This window comes from Oncorhynchus tshawytscha, linkage group LG28 (genome assembly GCF_018296145.1).
Source record: "Oncorhynchus tshawytscha isolate Ot180627B linkage group LG28, Otsh_v2.0, whole genome shotgun sequence".
Lineage (NCBI taxonomy): Eukaryota > Metazoa > Chordata > Actinopteri > Salmoniformes > Salmonidae > Oncorhynchus > Oncorhynchus tshawytscha.
Window position 1 is genome coordinate 38,003,438 of NC_056456.1, and position 16,902 is coordinate 38,020,339.

The 16,902-nt window shown below is 42.2% G+C and overlaps 1 protein-coding gene across 2 annotated transcripts; it reads left to right on the forward strand.

Annotated features, from left to right (window-relative positions):
- Window positions 1–225: 225 nt before the first annotated feature.
- LOC112234186 (lectin-like) lies at window positions 226–12,823 on the forward strand. Of its 2 annotated transcripts, none has more exons than XM_042308101.1 (4): window positions 226–352; window positions 810–959; window positions 12,312–12,420; window positions 12,663–12,823. In XM_042308101.1, exons 1-4 carry the CDS (start codon window positions 248–250, stop codon window positions 12,806–12,808), a joined length of 510 nt encoding a protein of 169 aa, XP_042164035.1. In that variant the 5' UTR covers window positions 226–247; the 3' UTR covers window positions 12,809–12,823. The 2 variants fall into 2 exon arrangements, with proteins under 2 accessions (XP_042164035.1, XP_042164034.1); XM_042308100.1 differs by lacking the exons at window positions 12,312–12,420; window positions 12,663–12,823 and adding exons at window positions 2,538–2,646; window positions 2,890–3,389.
- Window positions 12,824–16,902: the final 4,079 nt, after the last annotated feature.

Sequence of the window (16,902 nt, forward strand, 5' to 3'; positions counted from 1 at the left end):
CTAGCAACACTTTCTCCATGTTTCTTCCTTCATGAAATGATGACCACTTCCTAAATGTTTGATCACATTCATTTAATTAATGTTGTGTATGGTTTCCTAGAAACAAGGTGTTGCTCAACTAACCCATTGGCACAACATACCCCACTCTCCCCTACAGCCTTACCTGTTTTACTTGCTGTATTATTAGCTCTGTCTGCTTGTATCATTTGTTTTCTCTCTCCTAGATAATTCAACATTTGAACTATGAATGAATTATGCTATTGAGCCATGCACTGGTCATGTTGCTTGGTACAAATTGGGCTCCTACTATGTTAAGCACATCAACCAGATGTTGGACTATACGTCAGCTGAGGTAAATTCAGACTTCTCTCAGGTTCCCACATATCCATGATGTCTCAGTTAAAGGTAGACATACAGTAGTGTACCTCACCACATCTAGCTTTGATTGATTGAGTTGTCAACTAACGTGAATTCAAAGTGAAATAAACAACATTTTGAACCATGTCATTGGATTTAGGTTAAACTTTGGGTGATAAAAATCCTAAATTCCTATACTGTACGTTGATGACTTTTTCATAATCCAACCAGTTTTCCACATTGATTCAATGTCATCAGAAGGAAAAACATTGATTTCTGATTGAAATGACATGGTAACAACTTTGATTTGATTTAACAAGTGTGTGCCCACTGGGTCTATATCTACTGTAAGCTGTGTGATTTTACCTCCATAAGTAACTCTCAAAGCACCATCCATATTAATCCAACTCTAAATGTGTTGTCTTTGTTTCCTTAATGTCTACATCATATAGAATCACTGCAAATCTGTGAAGTCTGGTGCTCATCTGGTATCAATCCACAATGCTGAGGACAACAATGCCGTGGATGAATTCAGTCAGTGGAGCAGCCGACATAACCCTCGCATCTGGCTCGGTGGTCATGCAGTAACTGACCCTTCACAGGTGTTAATAATCATAATAACTAGCGTTGGGCACCAAAATCCATGATATCGATATCGCTTGATGTATCAATATGAGCAAGGCATATCGTGATATTGGTTTATCCCTTCCTGTTAACATACAGTTTTATGTAAAAAGACATAAAGATTGTGCCTCACAGACCTTCACAGGCTCTACACTGAGCATACATAATTGCCTGTTATTGGGCCATCGACAATGGATGGAAACTGGTTGAGTGGGTTTAGGCTTCTAGAACATTCACATCTGGCCCAATGGGCAATCAGCAAGCCGTTGTCTAACATTCATGTGGTTGCAAGGTTGTCATAAAGCCAGGAAATACACTGAGCGTACAAAACATTAGGAACACCTTCCTAATATTGGTTTTGAAAGCATTCTACAGGGATGCTGGCAAGGGAAATGTTGACTCCAATGCTTCCCACAGTTGTGTCAAGTTGGCTGGATGTCCTTTGGGAGATGGACAATTCTTGATACACACGGGAAACTGTTGAGCATGAAAAACCAAGCAGTGTTACTTTTCTTCACACTCTCAAACCGGTGCACCTGCCACCTACGACCATACCTTGTTCAAAGGCACCTAAATATTTTGTCTTGCCCATTCACCCTCTGAATGGCACATATACACAATCCATGACTCAATTGTCTCAAGGCTTAAAAATCCTTCTTTAGCCTGTCTCCCTTCCTTCATCTATACAGATTTAAGAATATTTAACTAGTGATATCGATAAGGGATCATAACTTTAACCTGGATTCACCTGGTCAGTCTATGTCATGGAAAGAGCAGGTATTCCTAATGTTTTGAACACTCATTGTATATTGTGGTGGCAAATCGGTTCAAATATGACACAACCAAGAACTTTGTGAAAATCAATATAGACTTTTAATACAACAGTATCATAAGCCGGAGCGGTCCGCGGAACACACACCTTTTTCAGAGCACTCGCTCTGACTTTTTATACACACAATCCATGAGTCCATTAGATCCTAATGATGACAAGACCCTTGCTTTGTCCCTTCACTCAGCTTAATGCGTTCTCCTGTTTGTGTGTTATCTAGGGTCAGCAGACTGTGGGTCTCCCCTGTCATTCCTTCAGCGTCTTCATGTCCTAAGGATATGTGAGTCATGTCTATAATCCATCAGTTGGTCATTTGGCTGACCCCCTCCTTTGTATATCCCTCTGACCTTTGTATGTCCAGCTGCCCTAGGCGTCTATGTGTTGCCCTCTCCCATGGCCCCACTCTGGCTTCCTGTCCTATACAATAGGCAATGTATTTTACCAGAACAGAAAATGAACCCATAATTGTATCTTTCTCTCTTGTGTTACCAAGATCATGTATATAATTTCACCCACAATATCAATATTGTTTGGGGGAAAAATGCAACTGTATTGACATCAACTTTTTCCTATCGGTACCCATAACTAATATGAACTGACTAAAATGAATCTCAAAACAAGTAGTGTTCACTGTTCAAATTGGCCATCATTAGCAAAAGCAGGTGAGCAACACCAGTTATACCCCCTCGCTTGGTCAGTTATATGTCCTGCTCTCTCTCTCCCACAGGATAGCAACTTCCTCTGGGCCGATGGGTCCGATATGAATTTCTATGCCTGGATTCAGGAACCCAAGCAACCATCCGGTGACGGACGTTGCATGGAGATGAACTGGCTTGGTAAGCAAGGGATAACTGGCTGTGGTTGGAATTGTGGTTGGAATTGTGCTGGTGAAACCCTTACATTTCTACTGCTTGAGTACTGGCACTTCTAGAATATTCTGGGACCTTTTATTTTATTCCAAAAGGTGCTGTGGGGTTGGGAGGCAGAAAATGTTTCATTTTATTTTTGTTTCTGACATATGATGACATATTCTAAGAATACTATTCATTTAATGTCTCCATCTCTATTCATCTTCTCAGAAACCGGCAAATGGAATGATAAACCATGTAGCCAGAAAAACTTCTTTGTGTGTGCCTTTAAATCTGACGGAGGCCATCTAAGAGTGGAAGCTACCGATAAATTGGAGCCTGAGGTGTCTCAGTTGAAGCCATTGACAGATGAGTAGTATATACACCTGTCAGATACACTTTGCCTTATATAGCTTTAGTCTCAGACATCACAACGACACCAGGACCTTGTAAAATGTTAGAGAAAACCCATGGCTCAAAGACAGAGCCTTTGTTGGATTAAAGATTTCCACATTACAGTCAGTTTCAATCCACCCAATGTACGAATTTCTGATAATGGTTGTATTTGAATATTCTAAACACATTGCATTTGAGAATGCTATATTTTGTCAGAAAACAACATAACCCTATCCATTTTCTGGATGAATGGTGTTGATATTGTTTCAGTTGTTTGAAAGATGAGACATTACGCATTGCTTGGTTAGCAAATAAAAAATGAATTTTGTCATCCATTTTGTCCACGACCTGGCTCTGTTTCTAAACTGGTGATTCAACAAGTGTCTCTCTTATTGTGATTCCTCATGCAGCTATAGGCCTATACATTTACCACAACTATTCACTTACTATGTAGACAGACAGTAAGTAATGCACTTCAAATGAGTTAAACCCAATTCAATCCCCAAATGGATATGTGCAGGTTGGGACAACATGCCACGAATAGATGATACTTTAGTTAACATCCATTATAAGACTTAAGGATGCTGCATCAGAGTGAGGGGCTGAAGCAGCCTTAACAGTTTAGAGATGGGCAATAGGTTGAACCCATAGATTTAGAATGGATCCCATACCTTCCCATTCATTCATTGCCCTGTTGGAGTAGTACACCCAAACAGAGACTGGCATGGCACAGCCTAAGGGTGCACGTCTTTCAAAATTGCTCGGTTGGTAGAGCAGGGTGCTTGTAATGCCAGGGTAGTGGGTTTGATCCCTGGGACCACCCATACGTAAAATGTATTCACGCATGACTAAGTTGTTTTGGATAAAAGTGTCTGCTAAATGGCACATATTAGTCTAATATTTACATATCTTGCATGACTCACCTCATATGTACAGTATATCACAAAAGTGAGTACACCCTTCACATTTTTGTAAATATTTGAGTATATCTTTTCATGTGACAACACTGAAGAAATGACACTTTGCTTCAATGTCAAGTAGTGAGTGTACAGCTTGTATAACAGTGTAAATTAGCTGTCCCCTCAAAATATCTCAACACACAGCCATTAATGTCTAAACCGCTGGCAACAAAAGTGAGTACACCCCTAAGTGAAAATGTCCAAATTGGGCCCAATTAGCCATTTTCCCTCCCTGGTGTCATGTGACTCGTTAGTGTTACAGGTGACAGGTGTGAATCGGGAGCAGGTGTGTTAAATTTGGTGTCACACTCCCTCATACTGACTGGTCACTGGAAGTTCAACATGGCACCTCTTGGCAAAGAACTCTCGGAGGATCTGAAAATAAGAATTGTTGCTCTACATGAAATAGCTCAACATTAAACTCAACGTTAAAGTAATTTCAGCCCTTGTCCGCACAGGAGGCCTTTTGTCTCTCCCAAGGTCGTCATTGCACAACTCAGTTGCCTGATTAAATGGTTTCATAAAAAATATGTTAAATGTTGACATGATCCCTGTGAACCTGTCTTCTACTCTAGGTCAACAACCTAACATCAAGCAAATACACTACCATTCAAAAATTTGGGATCACTTTGAAAGAAAAGCACAGTTTTTTGTCCATCAAAATAAACATGAATTCGATCAGAAATACAGTGTAGACATTGTTAATGTTGTAAATGACTATTGTAGCTGGAAACGGCAGATTCTTTATGGAATATCGACATAGGCATAAAGAGGCCCATTATCAGCAACAATCACTCCTGTGTTAGCTAACCCAAGTTTATCATTTTAAAAGGCTAATTGATCATTAGAAAACTATTTTCTAATTATGTTAGCATATCTGAGAACTGTTCTGATTAAAGTAGCAATAAAACTGGCCTTCTTTAGACTAGTTGAGTATCTGGAGCATCAAACACATGGTTAGCAGATGTTAATGCGAGGGTAGCGAAATGCTTGTGCTTCTAGTTCCGACCATGCAGTAATATCTAACAATTTCACAACAACTACCTTATACACACGAGTGTAAAGGAATGAATAAGAAAATGTACATATAAATATATGGATGAACGATGGCCGTGCTGCGTAGGCAAGATGCATTAAATGGTATAGAGTACAGTATATACATATGAGATGTAGGGTATGTAATGTAGGGTATGTAAACATCATATGAAGTGGCATTGTTTTAGTGAATTGTGATACATTTATGACATAGAATTTTTTGTTATTAAAGTGGCTAGAGATTGAGCCAGTATGTTGGCAGCAGCCACTCAATGTTAGTGATGGCTGTTTAACAGTCTGATGGCCTTGAGATAGAAGCTGTTTTTCAGTCTCTCGGTCCCAGCTTTGATGCACCTGTACTGACCTCACCTTCTGGATGGTAGTGGGGTGAACAGGCAGTGGCTCGGGTGATTGTTGTCCTTGATGATCTTTTTGGCCTTCCTGTGACATCGGGTGGTGTAGGTGTCCTGGAAGGCAGGTATTTTGCCCCGGTGATGCGTTGTGCAGACCTCACTACCCTCTGGAGAGCCTTACGGTTGTGGGCGGAGCAGTTGCCATACCAGGCGTTGATACAGCCCGAAAGGATGCTCTCGATTGTGCATCTGTAAAAGTTTGTGAGTGTTTATGGTGACAGGCGCTGTTGCTCCTTCTTCACCACACTATCTATGTGGGTGGACCATTTCAGTTTGTCTGTGATGTGTACGCCGAGGAACTTAAACAACTTTCCACCTTCTCCACTACTGTCCCATCGTCAGATGTGGATGGGTTGTGCTCCCTCTGCTGTTTCCTGAAGTTTCCAGTGTGATTACACTTGCGTCGTCTGTGGACCTATTGGGGCGGTAAGCAAATTGGAGTGGGTCTAGGGTGTCAGGTAGGGTGGAGGTAGGGTGGATTTGTGGGTTCGATTACAGGCTCAAAATGGCCAGAAACAAATAACCTCTCTGGGGAAGACAACATCCGGTGAAATTGCAGAGCGCCAATTTCAAGTTACAGAAATAGTAATAATAAACATTCAAAATGATACAAGTGTTATACATCAGTTTAAAGATTTACCTCTTGTTATTCCAGCCGCTGTGTCAGATTTCAAAAAGGCTTTAAGGCGAAAGCATACCATGTGATTATCTTTGGACAGCGCCCCGCTTCAAAAGCATACAAACATTTTTCAGTAGAGGAGTCACGCAAGTCGGAAATAGCGATAAAATTAATCACTTGCCTTTGATAATCTTCATCTGGTTGCTCTCACAAGAAAGTCCCTCTTCATATCCAAAAAACTCAAAGGCGGTCACAACAGGCAGACGAATACATCCTAATTGTACCGGTAAAGTTCGTTGAAACGTGTCAAACGATGTTTATAATTAATCCTCAGGTTGTCTATTGTCTAAATAATCAATAACATTTCAACCGGACAATAGCATTTTCAATAGAAAGGAAAAACAGTGAACAGCGCACTCACGGTCACGCGCCCAATCCAGCTCTGCCTGCTTCAGCCTGTCCACTGACCAAAAGGTATTTTTACTCGTTGTTTTTCAAAATAAAAGCCTGAAAGCATGTCTAAAGATTGTTGACATCTAGTGGAAGCCATAGGAACTTCAATCTGGCTCCTACCCATTACATTCTGTATAGGCATTGAATTGAAAAACAGCCACATCAAAAAAAAATCAACTTCCTGGATGGATTTGTCTCAGGTTTTCACCTGCCATATCAGTTCTGCTATACTCACAGACATTATTTTAACAGTTTGGAAACTTTAGAGTGTTTCTACCCAATACTAACAATTATATGCATATCCTAGCTTCTGGGCCTGAGTAACAGGCAGTTTACATTGGGCACCTCCTTCATTCAAGCTTCCCAATGCTGCTCCCTTTCCCTAACAAGATTTCTTCTGAAAGTCATCAGTCTATTCTTGTTCAGAGAAATAGTGTCTATTCCATGCAAAGAAACTGAAGATCTGGTACAACGCTGTGTACCTCTCCCTTCACAGAACAGGGCAAATGGGCTCTAATCAGAATAGAAAGAGGAGTGGGAGACATCGCTACACAACTGAGCAAGTGGACAAGTACATTAGAGTGTCTAGTTTGAGAAACGGATGCCTCACAAGTCCTCAACTGGCAGCTTCATTAAATAGTACCTGTAAAACACCAGTCTCAACATCAACAGTAAAGAGGCGACTCCGGGATGCTGGCCTTCTAGGCAGAGTTCCTCTGTCCAGTGTCTGTGTTCTATTGCTCATCTTAATCTTATATTTTTATTGGCCAAACAATAAACAACACAATGTAACTCCAAGTCAATCACACTTCTGTGAAACTGTCCACTTAGGAAGCAACACTGATTGACAATAAATTTCAACATGCTGTTGTGGAAATGGAATAGACAACAGGTGGAAATTATAGGCAATTAGCAAGACACCCCCAATAAAGGAGTGGTTCTGCAGGTGGTGACCACAGACCACTTCTCAGTTCCTATGCTTCCTGGCTGACGTTTTAGTCACTTTTGAATGCTGGCGGTGCTTTCACTCTAGTGGTAGCATGAGACGGAGTCTACAACCCACACAAGCGGCTCAGGTAGTGCAGCTCATCCAGGATGGTACATCAATGCGAGCTGTGGCAAGAAGGTTTGCTGTGTCTGTCAGCGTAGTGTCCAGAGCATGGAGGCGCTACCAGGACACAGGCCAGTACATCAGGAGATGTGGAGGAGGCCGTAGGAGGGCAGCAACCCAGCAGCAGGACCGCTACCTCCGCCGTTGTGCAAGGAGGAGCAGGAGGAGCACTGCCAGAGCCCTGCAAAATGACCTCCAGCAGGCCACAAATGTGCATGTGTCTGCTCAAACGGTCAGAAACAGACTCCATGAGGGTGGTATGAGGGCCCGACGTCCACAGGTGGGGGTTGTGCTTACAGCACAACACCGTGCAGGACGTTTGGCATTTGCCAGAGAACACCAAGATTGGCAAATTCCCCACTGGCGCCCTGTACTCTTCACAGATGAAAGCAGGTTCACACTGAGCACATGTGACAGACGTGACAGAGTCTGGAGATGCCGTAGAGAACGTTCTGCTGCCTGCAACATCCTCCAGCATGACCGGTTTGGCGGTGGGTCAGTCATGGTGTGGGGTGGCATTTCTTTGGGGAGCCGCACAGCCCTCCATGTGCTCGCCAGAGGTAGCATGACTTCCATTAGGTACCGAGATGAGATCCTCAGACCCCTTGTAAGACCATATGCTGGTGCGGTTAGCACTGGGTTCCTCCTAATGCAGGACATTGCTAGACCGCATGTGGCTGGAGTGTGTCAGCAGTTCCTGCAAGAGGAAGGCATTGATGCTATGGACTGGTCCGCCCGTTCCCCAGACCTGAATCCAATTGAGCACATCTGGGACATCATGTCTCGCTCCATCCACCAATGCCACGTTGCACCACAGACTGTCCAGGAGTTGGCGGATGCTTTAGTCCAGGTCTGGGAGGAGATCCCTCAGGAGACCATCCACCACCTCATCAAGAGCATGCCCAGGCATTGTAGGGAGGTCATACAGGCATGTGGAGGCCACACACACACTACTGAGCCTCATTTTGACTTGTTTTAAGGACATTACATCAAAGTTGGATCAGCCTGTAGTGTGGACTCCAAATCCAGACCTCCATGGGTTGATACATTTGATTTCCATTGATCATTTTTGTGTGATTTTGTTGTCAGCACATTCAACTATGTAAAGAAAAAGTATTTAATAAGAATATTTAATTCATTCAGATCAAGGATGTGTTATTTTAGTGTTCCCGTTATTTTTTTGAGCAGTGTAGTATTCTTTCTAACAAATACAGTGGGGAGAACAAGTATTTGATACACTGCCAATTTTAGAGGTCTGTAATTTTTATCATAGGTACACTTCAACTGTGAGAGACAGAATCTAAAACAAAAATCCAGAAAATCATATTGTATGATTTTTAAGTAATTAGCTTGCATTTTATTGCATGACATAAGTATTTGATCACCTACCAACCAATAAGAATTCTGGCTCTCACAGACCTGTTAGTTTTTCTTTAAGAAGCCCTCCTGTTCTCCACTCCTTACCTGTATTAACTGCACCTGTTTGAACTCGTGACCTGTATAAAAGACACCTGTCCACACACTCAATCAAACAGACTCCAACCTCAGGGATAAAATTGTAGACCTGCACAAGGCTGGGATGGGCTACAGGCCAATAGGCATGCAGCTTGGTGAGAAGGCAACAACTGTTGGCGCAATCATTAGAAAATGGAAGAAATTCAAGATGACGATCAATCACTGTGGCTCCATGCAAGATCTCACCTCGTGGGGCATCAATGATCATGAGGAAGGTGAGGGATCCGCCCAGAACTACACGGCAGGACCTGGTCAATGACCTGAAGAGAGCTGGGACCACAGTCTCAAAGAAAACCATTAGTAACACACTACGCCGTCATGGATTAAAATCCTGCAGTGCACGCAAGGTCCCCCTGCTCAAGCCAGCGCATGTCCAGGCCCGTCTGAAGTTTGCTAATGACCATCTGGATGATCCAGAGGAGGAATGGGAGAAGGTCATGTGGTCTGATGAGACAAAAATATAGCTTTTTGGTCTAAACACTACTCGCCGTGTTTGGAGGAAGAAGAAGGATGAGTACAACCCCAAGAACACCATTCCAACCGTGAAGCATGGAGGTGGAAACATCATTCTTTGGGGATGCTTTTCTGCAAAGGGGACAGGACGACTGCACCGTATTGAGGGGAGGATGGATGGGGCCATGTATTGCGAGATCTTGGCCAACAACCTCCTTCCCTCAGTAAGAGCATTGAAGATGGGTCGTGGCTGGGTCTTCCAGCATGACAACGACCCGAAACACACAGCCAGGGAAACTAAGGAGTGGCTCCGTAAGAAGCATCTCAAGGTCTGAACCCAATAGAAAATCTTTGGAGGGAGCTGAAAGTCCGTATTGCCCAGCGACAGCCCCGACACCTGAAGGATCAGGAGAAGGTCTGTATGGAGGAGTGGGACAAAATCCCTGCTGCAGTGTGTGTGCAAACCTGGTCAAGAACTACAGGAAACATATGATCTCTGTAATTGCAAACAAAGGTTTCTCTACCAAATATTAAGTTCTGCTTTTCTGATGTATCAAATACTTATGTCATGCAATAAAATGCAAATGAATTACTTAAAAATCATACAATGTGATTTTCTGGATTTTTGTTTTAGATTCCGTCTCTCACAGTTGAAGTGTACCTATGATTAAAAATTACAGACTTCTACATGCTTTGTATGTAGGAAACCTGCAAAATCTGCAGTGTATCAAATACTTGTTCTCCCCACTGTATATCTACATATATTTCGAGAGGTTGTGTATCCCTGGAAATAATCATAATTCATGTAAACATAACAGTTTTGAAAACATAGCTTGTCCAAAAAAGTGGTCTCAGGGTATGGGGTAAATTGAGATTAGGGAATGGGTAAATTGAGCCGACAGTTGTCTTGAACAGGGATGTTGTGCCAATTCATAGGTAAGTTCTCTACATTTGAGTCTACTAAGCCCATGGAAATGTCTGCCGGATTCTTGACATGTTTAATAAGATCAGACTCCATGTCAGCAGAAACACATTGTGTTCCTCTGCTAGTCTATCAAAGCCTCTCTTTCTCACAGTAACATGTTTGTTTTCTTGTTTGTCAATGTACTGAGCTATTGGCTGAACTTGCACCTGGCCAAATTACACAATTACCCCAACCATTTTGACTGTATTAGCTCGCACAGCTACAGGGATGCACTTTCATGCTAGGTTTAGGACCTCATATTGTAGCTTATAGAAACCCCAACTAATGTATGAAACAGTCTTAAAATGATCTACTTTGGATTGGATGAAACCTATAACAAAATGCATTTTTTTGACTTTGTGAAAATCTGTTTTTTGGAACTAACACTTTTTCCATGTGGTTTCTTCCTTCACAGACTCCATGAAATGAGGACCTCTTCCTAAATGTCACTTGTTTTCTCTCTCCTATCTTCCTTGTTCTCCCTCTTTTAGATCAGGCAACAGTTGAACTAAGCAATGTTTTTGTATTTGAGCAATGCCCTGGCCATGTTACTTGGTACAAACTGGGGTCCTACTATTCACATCGACTGGGCTGTAGTGGAGCAGCTGGAGAGTTTCAAGTTCCTTGGTGTCCACATCACCAACAAGCTATCACGTTCCAAACACACCAAGACAGTCTTGAAGAGGACACGACAACACCTTTTCCCCCTCAGGAGACTGAAAAGATTTGGCATGGGTCCCCAGATCCTATAAAAAAATCTACAATTGCACCATTGAGAGCATCCTGACCAGTTGCATCAACACCTGGTACTGCAACTGCTCGACATTCGACATAAGGTGCTGCAGAGGGTAGTGCGTAAAGCCCAGTACATCACTGGGACCAATCTTCCTGCCATCCAGGACCTATATACTAAGCGGTGTCAGAGGAAAGACCAAAACATTGTCAAAAAGACACCCAAGTCATAGACTGTTCTCTCTGCTACCGCAAGGCAAGCGCCAAGTCTAGGTCCAAAAGGCTCCTTAACAGCTTCTACCCCTAAGCCATAAGACTGCTGAACAATTAATCAAATGGCCACCCGATCGATTTGTTTTTACACTGCTGCTACTTGTTGTTATTATCTATGCATAGTCAATTTACCCCTACCTACATGTACAAATGACCTCAACTTACCTAGACCCCCACACATTGACTCGGTACCGGTACCCCCCTCCATATAGCCTCTATATTGTTATTTTATTGTGTTACTTTTTATTTTTATTTTTTAATTGAGTTTATTTAGTAAATATTTTCTTTACTCTATTTCTTGAACTGCATTGTTGGCTTCGTAAGTAAGCATTTCACGCTAAGGGCTACACCTGTTGTATTCGGCGCATTTAACAAATCAATTTTGATTTGTTTTGATATGTGCTGATTGGGACAACTTAACATGAATAGATGATACTTTAGTTAACATCCACTATAAGATTTAAGGTCAGTCTATGTCATGGAAAGAGCAGGTATTCCTAATGTTTTGTACACTCATTGTATATCAATATTGTTTGGGGGAAAAATGCAACTGTATTGACATCAACTTTTTCCTATCGGTGCCCATCACTAATATGAACGGACTAAAATGAATCTCAAAACAAGTAGTGTTCACTGTTCAAATTGGACATCATTAGGAAAATGAGGTGAGCATCACCATTTATACCCCCTCGCTTGGTCAGTTATATGTCCTGCTCTCTCTCTCCCACAGGCTAGCAACTTCCTCTGGGTCGATGGGTCCGACATGAATTTCTATGCCTGGATTCAGGAACCCAAGCAACCATCCGGTGACGGACGTTGCATGGAGATGAACTGGCTTGGTAAGCAAGGGATAACTGGCTGTGGTTGGAATTGTAGTTGGAATTGTGCTGGTGAAACCCTTAAATTTATACTGCTTGAGTGCTGGCACTTCTAGAATATTCTGGGACATTTTATTTTATTCCAAAAGTTGTTGTGGGGTTGGGAGGCAAGAAAATGCTTCATTTTAATTTTTGTTTCTGACATATGACATATTCTAAGAATAGTATTCATTTAATGTCTCCATCTCTATTCATCTTCTCAGAAACCGGCAAATGGAATGATAAACCATGTAGCCAGAAAAACTTCTTTGTGTGTGCCTTTAAACCTGACGGAGGCCATCTAAGAGTGGAAGCTACCGATAGATTGGAGCCTGAGGTGTCTCAGTTGAAGCCGTTGACAGATGAGTAGTATATACACCTGTCAGATACGCTTTGCCTTATATAGCTTTAGTCTCAGACATCACCAGGACCCTGTAAAATGTTAGAGAAAACCCATGGCTCAAAGACAAAGCCTTTGTTGGATTAAAGATTTCCACATTACAGTCAGTTTCAATCCACCCAATGTATGAATTTCTGATAATGGTTGTATTTGAATATTCTAAACACATTGCATTTGAGAATGCTATATTTTGTCAGAAAACAACATAACCCTATCCATTTTCTGGATGAATGGTGTTGATATTGCTTCAGTTGTTTGAAAGATGAGACATTACGCATTGCTTGGTTAGCAAATAAAAAATGAATTTTGTCATCCATTTTGTCCACGACCTGGCTCTGTTTCTAAACTGGTGATTCAACAAGTGTCTCTCTTATTGTGATTCCTCATGCAGCTATAGGCCTATACATTTACCACAACTATTCACTTACTATGTAGACAGACAGTAAGTAATGCACTTCAAATGAGTTAAACTCAATTCAATCCCTAAATGGATATGTGCAGGTTGGGACAACATGCCACGAATAGATGATACTTTAGTTAACATCCACTATAAGACTTAAGGATGCTGCATCAGAGTGAGGGGCTGAAGCAGCCTTGACAGTTTAGAGATGGGCAATAGGTTGAACCCATAGATTTAGAATGGATCCCAGTGCTTCCCATTCATTCATTGCCCTGTTTGAGTAGTGCACCCAAACAGAGACGGGCATGGCACAGCCTAGTATTATGAGGGGATAACACACAATAAAGTCTGGGACTTATTTCCATTGTGGTCCTCTTGATGTGTCATTGGAAATAAGTCCCAGACTTTGTGTGTTATCCTCTATGATTTTATTCATGTGCATGTATGGCTTTTAAGTTTTATGTGCGCTTGTTTTTTAAAATGGTGGAATGGCTCGACAAGATCGAACACAGTATGGCAGTGAAATAATAAAACAAAAACATAGAAGAAGAACACATATCTCATCAAAAACAGAGAAGAACATCTATCTCATCATTCCAGTTACATCATAAGGGTTATTCATATGGGCACAGAAGACATCAAACATATTTTTACTTTATTTTTAAAGCTGTCCAGAGAGGATGTTGTTTTTATAGGCAGAGGCAACTCATTCCATTCTGAGGCTCCAGTATACAAGAAAGTACCTTTCCTAGCATTACTCCTGAACCTGTATAAGCACACCTCAGCAACACCTGATCTGGTGCTGTGATTGTGTGCATCCCTAACACGAGGAAAGTAATCACTTAGATATCTGGAAGCAGGACCATAAATACTATTGTAAACCAGACCTCGTCTAATCTGGGACACCCTAGCCTCAACAGGCAGACAGTGTTTCAGTATGATATGTTGGATAAAGGAATAAAGACAGACACCAATGTCAGGTTCAATAGCCTTGTTTGTGCATTGTACAAATCCATACAACTGGAGTCCGGGGAACAGTCCGGCTAGTCGATTACCTATCAACTAGACTCCGTAACATCATCCTTTTCAATAGAAAGTGCAAACATAAAGGCATAACATTAAGTTCTTAACAGTCAGGTCATAACAATAGAAAAGGCATTACATTTTCTTTTTACTTCAGTTGTCATCTTCCTTTTTTAATTTAATTTAATTATTTAAGAAAAAATATATATTTTAATTAACCGAGGGCAAGTTAACAGTCCCTTGCTTACAGAGTAAGCCTGTCCGGTGGCTTGCACAGCCGACCCACCCGTGAGTAAGTATTGGCTCTGACAGGGGTAGGATTAGGGGCACGAGCTGGAGAGCTTGGTGGGGTAGAAGCCTCACCTTCAGTTGGCCCATGTCCCAATTCTGCGCCCCTTACCCTTAGGCCTGGACTGTGATCCAGCTCATCTAGGTGAGTGTATGGCGTGTTCTGGTTTGTCTGCTCTGCTACGCGCAGATCCACCCGATTGCGACGATAGAGGGAGCCACCAACATCCAACAGGTAAGAACGTGGTGCAACTCTCTGCAGGCATGTGCCCAGCCTCCAAAGTCCTGTGTGGTCTCCCGGCAGCGGTTTCATCCTTATCGTTTCACCCACCTCCAGCTCTGGTAGGCTTCGAGCAGTCCGGTCGTAGAAGCACTTAGCGAGCTGCTTTCTGTGACGCAATTTGTCCGTGACCAGGGCTCAAGTAGCTTGTTAGCTACGGAGATGGCAGTCTTCAGACGTCTGGACAGAAGGCGTTGTGCTGGGCTGCTGTCCATGTTTTCGGTGGGTGTGTTCCTCCACTGTAACTAGACTCCGTAACAGACAGTTTAGTTCCTGAAAGCAGCTCCTGCCTATGTGAGTACGTGGACTCACCTTCAATACTACCCTGATCAGCTTATTCTGGGCTATCTGGAACTTCTCCTTCATAAGTTTAGATAAGCCCCCAAACCCGGATATACTAGCATAGTCAAAATGGCATCGAATGAGGGCAGTAGCTGGCACTTTCATGGAGTCCTTATCAAGCATCTTGGACTTTAGCCCAAAACTTAATCCTGTAATTAACCTTCCCTGGCACCTTATTTGCCATGCTCACACCTCCCAAGCTTCCATCAAGGATACGTCCCAAGTAGCTATCAAAGGTTTTAGTAGTCAGCACCTCACCCCCTAACTCCACCCTGATTTCAGACGACCTACACAATTTAGGTCTGGATCCAAAAATAATTGCTTCAGTTTTCCCAAAGTGCAGAGATAGCTTATTATCTCCATGTCACGCCCTGACCTTAGAGAGACTGTTTATTTCTCTACTTGGTTAGGTCAGGGCGTGATTTGGGTGGGCATTCTAGTTTTCGATTTCTTTGTTGGCCGGGTATGGTTCCCAATTAGAGGCAGCTGTCTATCGTTGTCTCTGATTGGGAATCATACTTAGGCAGCCTGTTTTCCAACTGAGTTTGTGGGATCTTGTTTTCTGTCTAGTTTCTGTAGCCTGACAGAACTGTGCGCTTACGTTTTTTTTGACTTTGTTAATTTGTTTGGTGTCATCAATAAAGTTACGATGTACGCCTACCACGCTGCGTCTTGGTCCACTCTTCATTCTACAAACGAGAGCCGTTACACTCCAAGCCATTTGTTAATGTTAGTAAGCTCTGTGCTAAGTATGCTCTCCAACATAGTTTTACTTTTGTGAGAAGTGTAGAGTCATCCGCGGCAAGAACAAGCATCTTTCATATCGTTAATATACAAACTGAACCCCTAACTCTACATAATACATCTTGACCTGGTTGCTTCCACACAAACCAGAACTGGTGGGCAGCTAACCGATCGCTGCAGCTGTACATAGTCCATCGGTATATAGCCCACTGAATTTACCTACCTCATCCCCATACTGTTTTTAGTTCAGTTTAGTTTTCTGCCCTTTTTTCACACCAGTATCTCTACCTGCACATGTTCATCTGCTCATTTATCACTCCAGTGTTAATCTGCTAAATTGTAATTATTCACTCCTATGGCCTATTTATTGCCTACCTCCTCATACCTTTTGCACACAATGTACATATATTATTTTTTTTCTACTATGTTATTGACTTGTTTATTGTTTACTCCATATGTAACTCTGTGTTTGTCACGTTTGGACCTTTATTTCCTTTATTTTGTCGTTATTTAGTAGGGTCAGGGCATGAGTTGGGGAGGGCAGTCTGTTTTTCTATGATTTTGGGATTTCTATGTTTCGGCCTAGTATGTTTCTCAATCGGAGGCAGGTGTCGTTAGTTGTCTCTGATTGAGAATCATACTTAGGTAGCCTGGGTTTCACTGTTTGTTTGTGGGTGTTTGTTTCCGTGTCTGTGTTTTTCACCACACGGTACTGTTTCGGTTTTGTCATTTCACGTATTTGTTTATTGTTTTTGTATTTCATAGTGTTCAGTGCTTTTGTTATTAAAAACGATATGGACACATACCACGCTGTGTTTTGGTCCGATCCCTGCTACACCTCCTCAGACAAAGCGGAGGAAAACCCTTACAGTGTTGTCTGTTTACACTGCTATGCTTTATCTTGGCCAGGTCGCAGTTGCAAATGAGAACTTGTTCTCAACTAGCCTACCTGGTTAAATAAACGTGAAGTAAAAAAATGAGATGAGT

Bases quoted from the DNA above. Each gene is read 5' to 3' on its own strand.
- LOC112234186 (XM_042308101.1), top strand. From the start codon at position 248: ATGAATTATGCTATTGAGCCATGCACTGGTCATGTTGCTTGGTACAAA. The intron at 353-809 runs GTAAATTCAGAC...TACATCATATAG, and splicing joins TGGACTATACGTCAGCTGAG to AATCACTGCAAATCTGTGAA. The intron at 12,421-12,662 runs GTAAGCAAGGGA...TCATCTTCTCAG, and splicing joins CATGGAGATGAACTGGCTTG to AAACCGGCAAATGGAATGAT.